Raw genomic sequence first — 12,804 nt, forward strand, 5'->3', positions numbered from 1 at the left:
GAGCCGCGGCGTCCCCGGTGCGGCCCTCGGCCCCGCTCCCGACCCCGCATCCCGCCGGCCCCAGGATGGGCGCGCGCGCCTCGGGCGGGCCCCGGGCCCGGCCCGGGCTCCTGCTGCTTCTCCTGCTGCTGCTGCTCGGGCTCCTGGCCCCGGGCGCGCAGGGGGCGCGGGGCCGCGGCGGCGCCGAGAAGAACAGCTACCGCCGCACGGTCAACACCTTCTCGCAGAGCGTCAGCAGCCTGTTCGGCGAGGACAACGTGCGCGCCGCTCACAAGGTGGGCGCCGGGCTCGAGCCTGCGGTCACCTTGCCCGGGCCAACGCGCACCTGGCTCCCGGGGCCGGCCTGGGCCGTGCGCGGCCTCCGGGGCCGCCGGGCGGCGGGGAGAGGGGAGGCCGGCCTGCGCCCCGGGGCCTCTGCGGCCTGCGGCCCCCCGGCGCGCGGCCGGGGTCGGGCCCGGCGGCCGGTGGCGGCGCACGGCGGGGGGCGGGGGGCGGGGGGCGGGCGCAGGGCCTCGGGGCGCCCTCTGCCCGGCGCCGCACTTCTCCTTGGACCTTGCCCGCGGGCGCGGCGCGGTCCCTGGGCTGCGCCCACGCCGGCCGCGCCTCTCATTCATTCATTCAGCGCGTTTGAATGAGCACCTACTGTGAGCCAGGCGCCGCGCGCGCTGCCCAGGGGGCGCCCTGCCCTCTCCCCAGCAACCCCTGCGTTTCTGCCAGCCTCGCGCCGACCCACTTCCCCCGAGCACCTTAGGCCCTCCTCCTTCTGCTGCGAAGATATCTCGGCTTTTTTTTTTTTTTTTTTTTTTAACTTTACAAGAAAAGAAAGGGACTGATGCAGTCTCCTCTGTTGCTTTGGCCCAGTAACCCACCTGAGCTCCTACTGTGTGCCGTCCCTTGATTCGGAGCGTTTTTACTTTGGAGCTGCTGTGTCGAGCGCTCAGGAGGAGCGCGGGAACGTGTGTCCGCACCCTGCGCTGCCCTCTGGAGCCCGGTGGGACAGGCTTCATTCGGGCCCGAGAAAGGGGAAGTGAACGAAAGACAGTTGCATGTGGTAACGTGGTTCCCTGAGGACAGCCCTTGCTGTTCCTCGTGTTGATGTCTTTGCTCCGGGCTGGCTAGCCCTGGGGTTTGGGAACTCAGGTTCTGGCTACCACTTGACGGGCTGCTCCGCTTTGGGCCACGTGTGGCTTCATTTCCCTGAGCCTCAGTTTCTTTATCCTCTAAAAGGGGCTAATAATAATATCCCCTTCATTATGCGGTTGTAATTATGAATGCTTCCTATAATTATGGTGCTTTCCTGGCCCAGAGTAATGACTGAATCTGTGTCAACTACATCGTTTTGCTGACATTCCGGCCAAGGCACAAATCCACTTTGCTTAGCCCTGCTGGAAGGACTTTCAGGATTAAAAAAAAAAAAAAAAAAAAAAAAGTTTTCTGGTGCTTGAGATAAAACAAAACAAAACCCAACTCAGACTGGCATTCTTCTTGGGTCGAGATCAGAACTCTTTCTGGGGTGACCAAGGTTTGTGCCTTCCACGGGGCTAATACAAATCTGTTATTCGCTTAAAATGTGCTGAGTGCTTTTATAGATAGAGTCACTCAATTAATTCTCAGAAAAACCCTATGAGTAGGTACTGTTCATGTTTTCATTTTGTAGATAGGGAAACTGAGGCACAGAGTGGTGATGTGAGTGGCTTCAAGTCAAACTGAGTGGCAGAGCCGGGAATTAAACCCAGGCAGCTGGTGCCTTCATGGGTCTTTATGCCTCATGACCCTTTCCGTTCCTCCCCTCCCCCCATCAACGCAGCATCTAGAAGGAGACTGACCTGACATTTCCTGCCGAGCGTTGTCGCCCAGACTGGCCGGGCTTGGGGGAGACTGTTTTGTTAATCTTAATCAAAAGATTATGCACCAAAACTGGGTATGCTGGCGATGTCGTTTTCAGCATGCCTGGGGTTACTAAGTCGGAGCCAGACCGGCTTGGTGGGTTGTGAGGTTTGAGGGTGTTTAAAGAAACACCCCATGGTCTAAGCTAGGCCTCGTCTAAAATAAACCTGCGGTGCTCTGGTTTGGAGCATGGGCCTTGCTGTCCAACAGACATGGATTGGAATTACTAGCTTTTGATCCTGGGCCAGTTGACTTGACCTCTCTGTCTCCTCTCCGGAGGAGATGAATTGGAGGGCCGAATGCGACTAGGTTGTATAATACCAGGTACTGAGTGATTTTTTAGTAAATGGTGGGAGATATTTATGTAAGAAAGGGACTCTGGTAGGAAAGTGATATACTCACTTATTCAATTAAAAATTATGAAGCGGCTTGTACATGAGTGTTCATCGGAGTGCTTTTCACGTTAGCCAAAGGGTGGAGACAACCCAAATGTCTATCTGCTGATGAATGAATAAACTGTGGCCTGTCCAAGCATGGAATATTATCCGGCCATAAAGAGGAGGGGAGCACGGATAGGTGATACGCGGATGAACCTTGCAAACAGGTGAAAGAAACCGGATACGGAAGGCCACATGTTGTACAATGGCATTTGTGTGAAATGTTCCAGGACAAGCAAATCCATAGAGACTGAAAGCGGATGAGTGGTTGCTAAGGGGAGGGGGTGGGGTGGGGTGGAAAGTGACTGTTTCATCCATCGGGGGTTTCTCTTCCGGGCAGAAAATGTTCCGGAACCGGGCAGAGGTGACTTGCACAGCATTGTGAATGTACCATATGGCACTGAATCGTACACTTTAAAATGGTTCAACCGGTTAATGTTATGCTATGTGTATTTTACGACAATTTTCAAAAATTTCTTAAGCACCTGCCATATGAGCACAAGCCAGACAAAATCGTCCCCTCTCGAGGACCTTTCATAGGACAGGCAATAGACAAGTCAGACACTTAAAACAAGGTTATTTCAGGGGCGCCCGGGTGGCTTGGTCGGTTAAGCGTCCGACTTCGACTCAGGTCACGATCTCATGGTCTGTGAGTTCGAGTCCCGCGTCGGGCTCTGTGCTGACAGCTCGGAGACTGGAGCCTGTTTCAGGTTCTGTGTCTCCTTCTCTCTCTGCCCCTCCCCTGTTCATGCTCTGTCTCTCTCTGTCTCAAAAATAAATAAACGTTAAAAAAAATTTTTTTTTAAATAAAAAAAAAACAACAAGGTTATTTCGGAGTAGTAAGCACCATTAAAGAGGTAAGAGAAGATGATGTGCTAATGATGATGGGTAATCTTTGTTTAAGCTTAGGATGTGTCTTGCGCTGTTCCAAGAGAGAGAGCCTCTCTTATCAGCCCTGTTTTATGGAGAAGGAAAGTAAGGCAATGGAAAGGTTGAAACTCTCGCCCCCAGTTCCACTAATCAGTTGGAGGGAGGACTGGGAGTGCCCACACTTGTCACCTCTGCAGAATTGGAAATGACTGGAACAGAGTGGCCAGGGAAGTGAGCTGAAAGAGAAGGAGCTGGAGGGACAGGACATCCCAGGCAAAGGCAACAGTGTGAGCAAAGGCCCTGTGGTAGGAACAGGTTTGGTGTGTGAGGGCCAGAGAGGGTCCGTAGTAGGGCTGTGGCAGAGTGAACAAGGGACAGAGGGAGATTGAGACCTAGGTCACACAGGACCTAGGGTTTAACAAGACATCAATAGTGATGCCAGAAAGGCCTTGTGGAGAGCCAGGAGGAAGAGATCTGGTGCCCTGCCTGGAGGCATGGGGCAGGGGGTGGAGGAAGGGGTGTGAGTTGGGTCTGGGAAGATGGGTTGGCAGGGGAGGGAAGGGCTGAGACAAGGTTGGGGTCCGGTTCACAGGCGGCTGCGTTGGGGTGTGGATCTTGGGGAGCACAGGGGAAAAAATACAGCTGGACCCATGTGGTGGGAACATTTGAATGAGAAGCTGAGAGTTGGTGTTCTTATTAGTCCTTTGTTCCTTAGTTGTTTTGTTTTTAAGAAGATTAACATTTTTTTTTTTTTTAATAAGGCCGTAGCTGCATGCAATGCCATTTCACATAGTTCAAGAGTAAAAAAAAATAAATCTGCTTGCCCACTCTGACCCCATCTCCCATTTTCCTTCCTAGAGTAGCCTGGTGTTCTGAGCATCCGTACAGATCCTGCCCCTTTGTGGGTTTTCTGTTTTTCATTACCGTGCTGTTCCACTCCCCTCTCCCCCTCCTCCTCCCCCTCTTCCTCCTCTTCTCCTTCTTCTCCTTCTCCTTCTTGACAAATTTTGGCAACCAGATCTTACTGGTACATAAAGCTTTGCTTCCTTCCTTTTGGAGGAGTGCAGAAAGCAAACCATCATTCAGGACGTACCATAATTGAACCCACGCCTAATAGTTGACATTTTGTTAGCGTCCCCTCTTGTGCCCTCCAAACCTGGCTGCAGGAAAGGTCTTTCTATAGAGATTTTTGTGTGCAGGTTGTTAGAAATGGAATCGCTGAGTCAAAGGGCCTGTGCGTTCACAAGTGTTTATTTTTACTTTTTTTTTTAAGTTTATTTATTTCGGGAGGGGGGTGGGGCGGAGGAAGAGAGAAGCCCAAGCAGGCTCTGTGTTGTCCACGCAGAGCCCTCCCCGTGGGACTCGAGACCACACACGCGAGATCGTGACCTGAGCTGAAATCAAGAGTCGGACGCTCAACCCACGGAGCCCCCTCCATGCCCCCATTCACAAATTTTCAAGTTGGAATATAATCGGTGTGCTTTTCTCCATGAGAAGTATAAAGCATCGTGAACTGTCACACCCCGAACACACCCGTGTCACCGGCATGCGGACGGAGAAATGGATTGTTCCTTGGGGCGCCTGGGTGGCGCAGTCGGTTAAGCGTCCGCCTTCAGCTCAGGTCACGATCTCACGGTCCGTGAGTTCGAGCCCCGCGTCGGGCTCTGGGCTGATGGCTCAGAGCCTGGAGCCTGCTTCCGATTCTGTGTCTCCCTCTCTCTCTGCCCCTCCCCCGTTCATGCTCTGTCTCTCTCTGTCCCAAAAATAAATAAACGTTGAAAAAAAAAAAATTAGAAATGGATCGTTCCAGTTCCCCTGTCCCCCACCCCAAGGCAACCGCTCTCCTGACTTGTGGCAACATAAGTTAGTTTTGTGTTTCCCCCCACTTCCATATACGCTTTCAATACCGTGAAAGACGACTGAATTGTTTTCCAAAGAATTCTGCCGGTTTCCACTCCTACCGAACGTGTGAGCTCTACCTTCCACACCTTGTCCTACGAAGTGTGTCATTAAGTTTTTTATTACGTGTTTTATTGGTTTTATTACATCTTTTCACATATGCAGACTCCATCAGCCTTTTCTTGTCTGGAGACTGCCTTTTGTTTTCTTTGCCATTTTTTTCTCTTGAGCTCTTTCTTTGTCTTTTGTTTTTGATTTTTTGAGATGCTGGCCCGTTTCGCTGTTTGCCGGCGAGCTTGTGGGGCAAAAATAACTCTGACGCTTTCCAGCCTTTTTTTCCCCGGCCCGTCTTAGCGGCTTTTTGGAGGTGTGACTGACATTACGCTTCGATAGACAGCGCATATTTAAAGTGGGACAAATGTGTCCAAAAGCGTACAAGTTGATAAATTTCAATGTGCGTGCACACCCGTTTAAACACCACCACAATCAAAACGTTTCTCGTTTTTATTACGAGAAATTTGGAAGTAAGGAACAGATGAAAGGCTGGAATGAAGAACAGCTAGAAAACTTTCCCACTGAACCCGCATTTTCACATTTTCCCAAAACTGGTTTCTCCCTTTTTCTTTACACACACACACACACACACACACACACACACACACACCCCGTTTTCTTCACGGAACCATTTGAAAGTAAGTTGCACGGGTGCCTGGGTGGCTCAGTCAGTTAAACATCTGACTCTTGATTTTGGCTCAGGTCATGATCTCACGGTTTGTGGTCTGTGGTTTGTGAGATCGAGCCCCGTGTCAGGCTCTGAACTCACAGCACGGAGCCTCTCTCTGCCCCTCCCCTGCTCACGTGCGCACGCGCTCTCTCTCAAAATAAATAAATGTTAAGGAAAAGAGTAAGTTGCAAACATCATGACACTTTCTCCTACAGAACCACAATACCACGGTCCCTCCATCCCCCCAAATTACATTTAGTACAGTAAAAACTTGTCCCGTACAGTCTGTATTCACATTTCCTTCATAGCTTTAAAAAGAAAATCTAACACTTTATTAACCATGGCTCATTGCATTTGGTTTTCATGTCTCTTTAATGTCCTTTGGTCTGTCAGAGTCCCCTCACTTTTTGGGTGTGGGTGTGGAGAGCTTTTCTGACATTGACATTTTGGAATAGTGCAGACCAATTGTCTTTTTTGCTTTTCTTGTTTTGGTAACAGCTTTACTGAAAGTTCAGTAGTTTTGAGTATATTCAGACAGCTGCACGGCCCTCACCACAGTCAATTTTATTTTTATTGATTGATTGATTGATTTAAAATATTTTTTTATTTTTGAGAGAGAGAGAGAGAGAGCGCACAAGCTGAGGAGGGGCAGAGAAAGGGAGATACTGAATCTGAAGCAGGCTCCAGGCTCTGAGCTGTCAGCACAGAGCCTGACTTGGGGCTTGAACTCACAAACCATGAGATCGTGACCTGAGCCAAAGTCGGACGCTTAACTGACTGAGCCACCCAGGCACCCCATTATTTGTTTTTGAGGGAGAGAGAGCAGGGGAGGGGCAGAGAGAGAATCCCAAGCAGGCTCTGTGCTGTCAGCACAAAGCCCAGTGCGAGGCTCGATCTCATGAACTGTGAGATCATGATGTAAACTGAAATTGAGTCAGATGCTTAACCCACTGAGCCACCCAGTCGTCTCATCATTGTCTTTGATTATAGCCCGCAGGGTGAGGCTGGAATGGTATCTCACTGTGGTTTTGACAGACCAGTTCTTTTCTTCCTTCCTTCCTTCCTTCCTTCCTTCCTTCCTTCCTTCCTTCCTTCCTTCCTCTTTCTTTCTTTCTTTCTTTCTTTCTTTCTTTCTTTCTTTCTTTCTTTCTTTCTCTCTTTCTTTCTGATTTTATTTTTAAGTAATCTCTACACCCAACATGGGACTCAAACTCACAACCCCAAGACCAAGAGTCACATGCTCCACCGACCCAGCCCGCCAGTCGCCCGCAGACCAGTCATTTCTTGAAATGTCCCATGGTGTGGTCGGATTGTTTCCTCGCGGTTAGGATGAGGGCACACGTCCGGATCTGGCAAGAATTCCCCTGAAGGGGTCTTGTGTCCCTGCCTTGTGCCCTGGAGGTGCCTTTCCCTTTTGTGACCCATTTGTGATCCGGGCGTCGGTTCCAGTCTTTCCCGTTCGTGCAATCTTTACGTTTCTGGGTGTTCTTCACATGCTTGGACAAACTCGAAATGGCAGAAACCCCACTCCTCCTCTGACTCGCTCGTCAGGACACATTTGCTGATTTTCCCTGGAGCCCATTTGCACAAGCCAGGGGGTGACGGGCCGAGGGAAGGTTGGGGCGGAGGCAGGTGCCCTTGGGAGATGGACGTCCAGGCTTCTCTGCTACAAGAGAAGGGATAACGAAATCTAGGCTTCAGTAATTTTTTCCCTCCCACCGTGACGGCCGCCGGCCTCGAGTTAATTCACCTGAATCTCCCTTGTTTTCATATTTCATACTGAACATTGTCCAACAGGTTCAAAGGCAGAGAGAATCCTGTAATGAACCCTGGACCCACCAGCCACTGCTTCCACAAATCAACCTTTTGCCATTCTTTTTAAAGCTTATTTATTTATTTTGAGGAGGGGGGGAGACAGAGAATCCCAAGGAGGTTCCGTGCTGTCAGCGCAGAGCCCGACGCGGGGCTCCATTTCCCGAACCGTGAGATCAGGACCCGAGCCGAGATCAGGAGTCACACGCTCTACCCACTGAGCCACCCGGGTTCCCCTCTTCCTCTGCTCTTTATGTCCACAGCGGCTTCTGTGGCGAAGTTGGGACTTGCCCTGGAGGCAAGGCCACGTTCACGTTTGGCTGGGTGTGTTGCTCGACCCCCGCGGGCCGGTGGTGGGAGAACCGTTCCAGGCTCCTGGCCGTGTTGTGACCCCCTGTTAGTGGCTGGGGCCGCCCTCCCAGTGCCACATACTGGGCAGCTCGAACAGTAGGAATTTACTAGAAAACCGAGACCCTGGTGTCTCTCCATGGTGTGCGGGCAGCTGTCTTCTCCCTGCGTCCTCGCGGGGTCTTTCCTCTGTATGCGCCTGTGTCCCCATCTCCTCCCCAACAGGTCCCGTTGGCTGAGGGCTCAGCCTGGTGACCCCGTTTTACATTTCTTACCTCTCCAAAGGCCCTGTCGTCAATTCCAGTCACATTCGGAGGGCCTGGCGATTAGGGCTTCGACATAGGAAATCTGCAGGCACAAGGTTCATCCCCCTGAGGGCTCCCGGATGCCCTTCACAGGGTGAAGTGGGCCAAGGTGTCACAGGGCTGTATCCAAAGCAACAGCGCCAGCCCCCAGGGCCCAGGACCAGTCTGTCCTGCTCCTGGCTAGAAGGCCAGCAGTGGGCCCTTCTCTGCTCTCAACCTCTCCTGCCCAGACCAGTTTCCGGGACGGGTCTGTTCTTTCTCCTGAGCAATGCCAGTCATGTTTGGGCCTGAGGGTTTCCCAAGAATGGCAGGTCTCGAAGCACCTACCTGGAGACCAGCGTGGGTAGGCGCTGAGACAGAAGCGTCCTTAGCCTTCTGCCGCCCGGGCTCCCGGTCTGTGCCAGCACCACGCGGAGGCCTTTACAGGTCGGAACGTCCAATCCTGTCTTTGCCCCATTTGACAGCTGACAAAGCTGAGGCACAGAGAGGTTCAGCAACATTGAGCGGCCGTGTCTCTTCCTTCCAAAATAGCTGTTTCCTCGCACCCCTCCTGGGGGGCTCAGTGCCCTCCGAAGGACCCGATACCCTTTTCTCACAAAAGCCTTGGCGTTCCTTCCTTCTTCCTCCTTCTGAACAAATGGTAAAGCCTGCTACCTGGTTTTACCGACAGACACGCACAGATCGAACATACTTTCTGCGAGAGGACGCACAGAACAGGGGTGCCCATCAAGTGGAACGCTATCTGCCACCATAAAAAGGAATAAACTACTGAGTCCTGGTACAACACGGGAAATGTTATTTTGAGAGAAAGAAGCCAGACGCAAGAGGTCACCTGCCGTATGATTCCGTTTGTACGGAAAGTCCAGGAACGGCAAATCCGTGGAGACAGACAGATTAGCGGTTGCCTAGGTTGAGGAGGAGGGATGGGGGTTGGCTGCTGATGAATACGGGTTTCTTTCTTTCTTTCTTTCTTTCTCTTTTTTTTAAGACTATTTATTTATTTTGGGAGAGAGCCATCGAGCAGGGGACGGGCAGAGAGAGGGAGAGAGAGAATCCCAAGCAGGCTCCGCGCTGTCAGCACAGAGCCCAACGTGGGGCTCGATCCCACAAACCGTGAGATCGTGACCTGAGCCGAATTCAAGAGTCAGACGCTTAAATGACTGAGCCAGCCAGGCACCCCCTTTTTTTTTTTAATTTTTTTTTAACGTTTTATTTATTTTTGAGACAGAGAGAGACAGAGCATGAACGGGGGAGGGGCAGAGAGAGAGGGAGACACAGAATCGGAAACAGGCTCCAGGCTCTGAGCCATCAGCCCAGAGCCCGACGCGGGGCTCGAACTCACAGACCGCGAGATCGTGACCTGGCTGAAGTCGGACGCTTAACCGACTGTGCCACCCAGGCGCCCCAAGGCACCCCCTTTTTAAAAACATTTTATTTCGGGGCGCCTGGGTGGCGCAGTCGGTTAGGCGTCTGACTTCAGCCAGGTCACGATCTCGCGGTCCACGAGTTCGAGCCCCGCGTCGGGCTCTGGGCTGATGGCTCAGAGCCTGGAGCCTGTTTCTGATTCTGTGTCTCCCTCTCTCTCTGCCCCTCCCCAATTCATGCTCTGTCTCTCTCTGTCGCAAAAATAAATAAAAACGTTGAAAAAAAAAATTAAAAAATAAAAACATTTTATTTTATTTTACTTTTTCTTTTAAGCAGGCTCCACTCAGAACGTGGGGCTCGAACTCATGACCCCAAGATCAAGAGTCGCATGCTCTACCGACTGAGCCAGCCAGACACCCTCTTGTCTTTTTGTTGTTTTTTTGTTAGTTTTTTTGTTTTTTTTTTTTAATTTTTTAATTTGCATCAAAGTTAGCATATAGTGCAACAATGATTTCAAGAATAGATTCCTTAATGCCTCTTACTCATTTAGCCCATTCCCTGCCCCCCCACAACCCCTCCAGCAACCCTCTGTTTGTTCTCATATGAGTGAAGTCATATGATTTTTGTCTTTCTCTGACTAATTTCACTTAGCATAATACTCTCCGGTTCCATCCACGTAGTTGCAAATGGCCAGATTTCATTCTCTTTGATTGCCGAGTAATACTCCATTGTATATATATCACATCTTTATCCATTCATCCATCGATGGCCATTTGGGCTCTTTCCATACTTTGGCTATCGTCGATAGTGCCGCTATAAACACGGGGGTGCATGTGTCCCTTCAAAACAGCACATCTGTTTCCCTTGGATAGATACCTAGTAGTGCGATTGCTGGGTCGTAGAGTAGTTCTATTTTTAATTTTTTGAGGACACTCCACGGTGTTTTCTAGAGTCTAGAGTGGCTGCACCAGTTTGCATTCCCATCCCTGTTTTTGTTTTTGTGTTTGTTTTTAATGCCAGCTCTTCCATTGTATATATTTTTTTACCCTCCCATTTCAAAATAGCTTCATCGAGGTATAATTCACGTGTTCTACAATTCACCCCCTTAAAGTGTACCGTTCAGTCCTCGTTACTCCGACCACAGAGCTGTGCAATCATTACCACAGTCGATGTTAGGACATTTCCTCACTGCTAAAAGAAATTTTAGCTCTCACAGCCCCTGGCAACCAGCAGTCGACTTTCTGCCTCTGTGGGTTTGCCTCCTCTGGACTTTTCATACAGATGGAGTCGTACGATATGTGTCTCTTGCGTCCGGCTTCTTTCCCTTAGCATCGTGTTTCAAGGTTCACTGAAGTGGAAGCTCATGGTAACTCATTCCGTTTTATGGCCAAATAACATCCCACTGTATGGATGGACCAGGCTTTGTTTCTCCATCCGTCGGCTGATGGCCACGTGGTCTTCACGTGTACAAATCCCTTTAGTGTGATGACCTAAGGAGAAAAGGATGATTCCTTGCAGGACGTGCTCTGGGGTCAGGGCTCAGTGCGAGTATGGGATGTCGGTGGGAATTTTGACCATTTACCATGTGCTCGAGGCATTTCATATGAGTATCCCACTTAATGCTAAAATACCCAGTTGGGGTAGATACTAGTACATGCATTTAGTTAGTGGGAGCTCTGATACGTATCATATGTGTGTATACACACACACACACACACACACACACACACACACACACCCGTGGCTACGTAGCTAGCAGTAAGAAACAGAGCTGGGATTTGAACCCAGGCCCTTAAACTCAGCCACACGCGCTCTCAGCCAAGCCACAGAACTAGCACGGAGGTTACTGGAGTCCTGTCTCTCCTGGTGGCTGATTCGACCCTGCTCTCTTTCCCCTTGCGCCCTGGAGCAGTGATCCAGCCGTAAGGTCTGATTCAAAATGCTGTAGCCAGGGCTCCTGGGTGGCTCAGTCGGTTCAGTGCCCGACTCTTGATTTCAGCACAGGTCACGATCCCATGGTTCATGGGTTCGAGCCCCACATCGGGCTCTGCGCTGACAGTGCAGAGCCTGCTTGAGAGTCTCTCTCTCCCTCTCTGACCCTCCCCCACTTGTGCCCTCTGTCTCTAAATAAATAAATAACTTAAAAACAATAGCCATTTCACTCCAAGGCATTGATCGCCCGCATGTGAGCCAAAGTGCACAAGTACAGGGCTCCCCTGTGTCACTCCCCTTTGCTGCAGTAGCGTGGGTGGGAATAGCCTAGGTGTCCATGGGTAGGGGATCGCTCAAACATCTTTAAGGAGAACAAGGCAGCTCTGTACGGTCTGAGGCAGAGTGTCACATGAGAAAACCGTGCATAGTCACTGGCGCTTAGAGGAAGAATGTTTGTCTGCTGCTAGTCCCCCGGTGCATCAAAGGGAAGCCACAGAATAACGACAGAGCCTCCAGAATGAGATTTGCATTATGGGGAGTGAGATGGGAGGGTTAGTTTTCACTGACTTCCCATTTGCAACTTTGAGTTTTATACCATGTGTACAGAATAGCACTTATTAAAAATAATAACCGGGTGAATGAGACTACACCTCATTGAGCTGTTCCTCCAGCCTGGTCTTTCTCTGGAATCCCCTGTAGAGATCAGGAAGCCCTCCGAGGACCTGGGTCCTTAAAGCCAGGTGGACATGGATCTCTAGTGTTTCCCTCATGCCCAGGAGATGTGATACAGCTCACATGTGAGAGCCACCGCCCTCCCACCCTTCCTGTCCCAGGAGGCAGCACCCAACGTCCAGGCGGAATGGGAGGGGGTGGAAACTCCCACCATTTAAAAATGCGAAACCAGGGGCGCCTGGGTGGCTCAGTCGGTTAAGCGTCTGCCTTCGGCTCAGGTCATGATCTCGCGGTCTGTGAGTTCGAGCCCCGCCTCGGGCTCTGTGCTGACGGCTCGGAGCCTGGAGCCCGCTTCGGATTCTGTGTCTCCCGCTCTCTGCCCCTCCCCCATTCATGCTCACACACACTCTCTCTCCTTCAAAAATAAACATTAAAAATGAGAAATCAGGCAGAGAAAAGAAGGAGACCTGGAGCTTGACGTGGGCAGGAGGGCTTCAGGAGAAGTCAGAGGTGGAGTGGATCAGCTTTGTGGGGAACTCCTGTCTCCCCCTCG

The 12,804-nt window shown here is 51.0% G+C and overlaps 1 protein-coding gene across 1 annotated transcript in view; it reads left to right on the plus strand.

Moving 5' to 3' along the window:
* Positions 1 to 12,804, plus strand: part of BRI3BP (BRI3 binding protein) — a 28,865-nt gene continuing 16,061 nt past the window's right edge. The window contains exon 1 of the mRNA XM_047093208.1: positions 1 to 275. Coding sequence (XP_046949164.1) covers positions 66 to 275 — 210 coding nt within the window. The 5' untranslated portion in view covers positions 1 to 65. The remainder of the gene's footprint in view (positions 276 to 12,804) is intronic.

The sequence above is a fragment of the Lynx rufus genome, unplaced genomic scaffold, assembly GCF_022079265.1.
Source record: "Lynx rufus isolate CCGP_SWC_20201006 ecotype Redwood Valley unplaced genomic scaffold, mLynRuf1.p SCAF_33, whole genome shotgun sequence".
In the NCBI taxonomy this organism is placed as follows: Eukaryota; Metazoa; Chordata; class Mammalia; order Carnivora; family Felidae; genus Lynx; species Lynx rufus.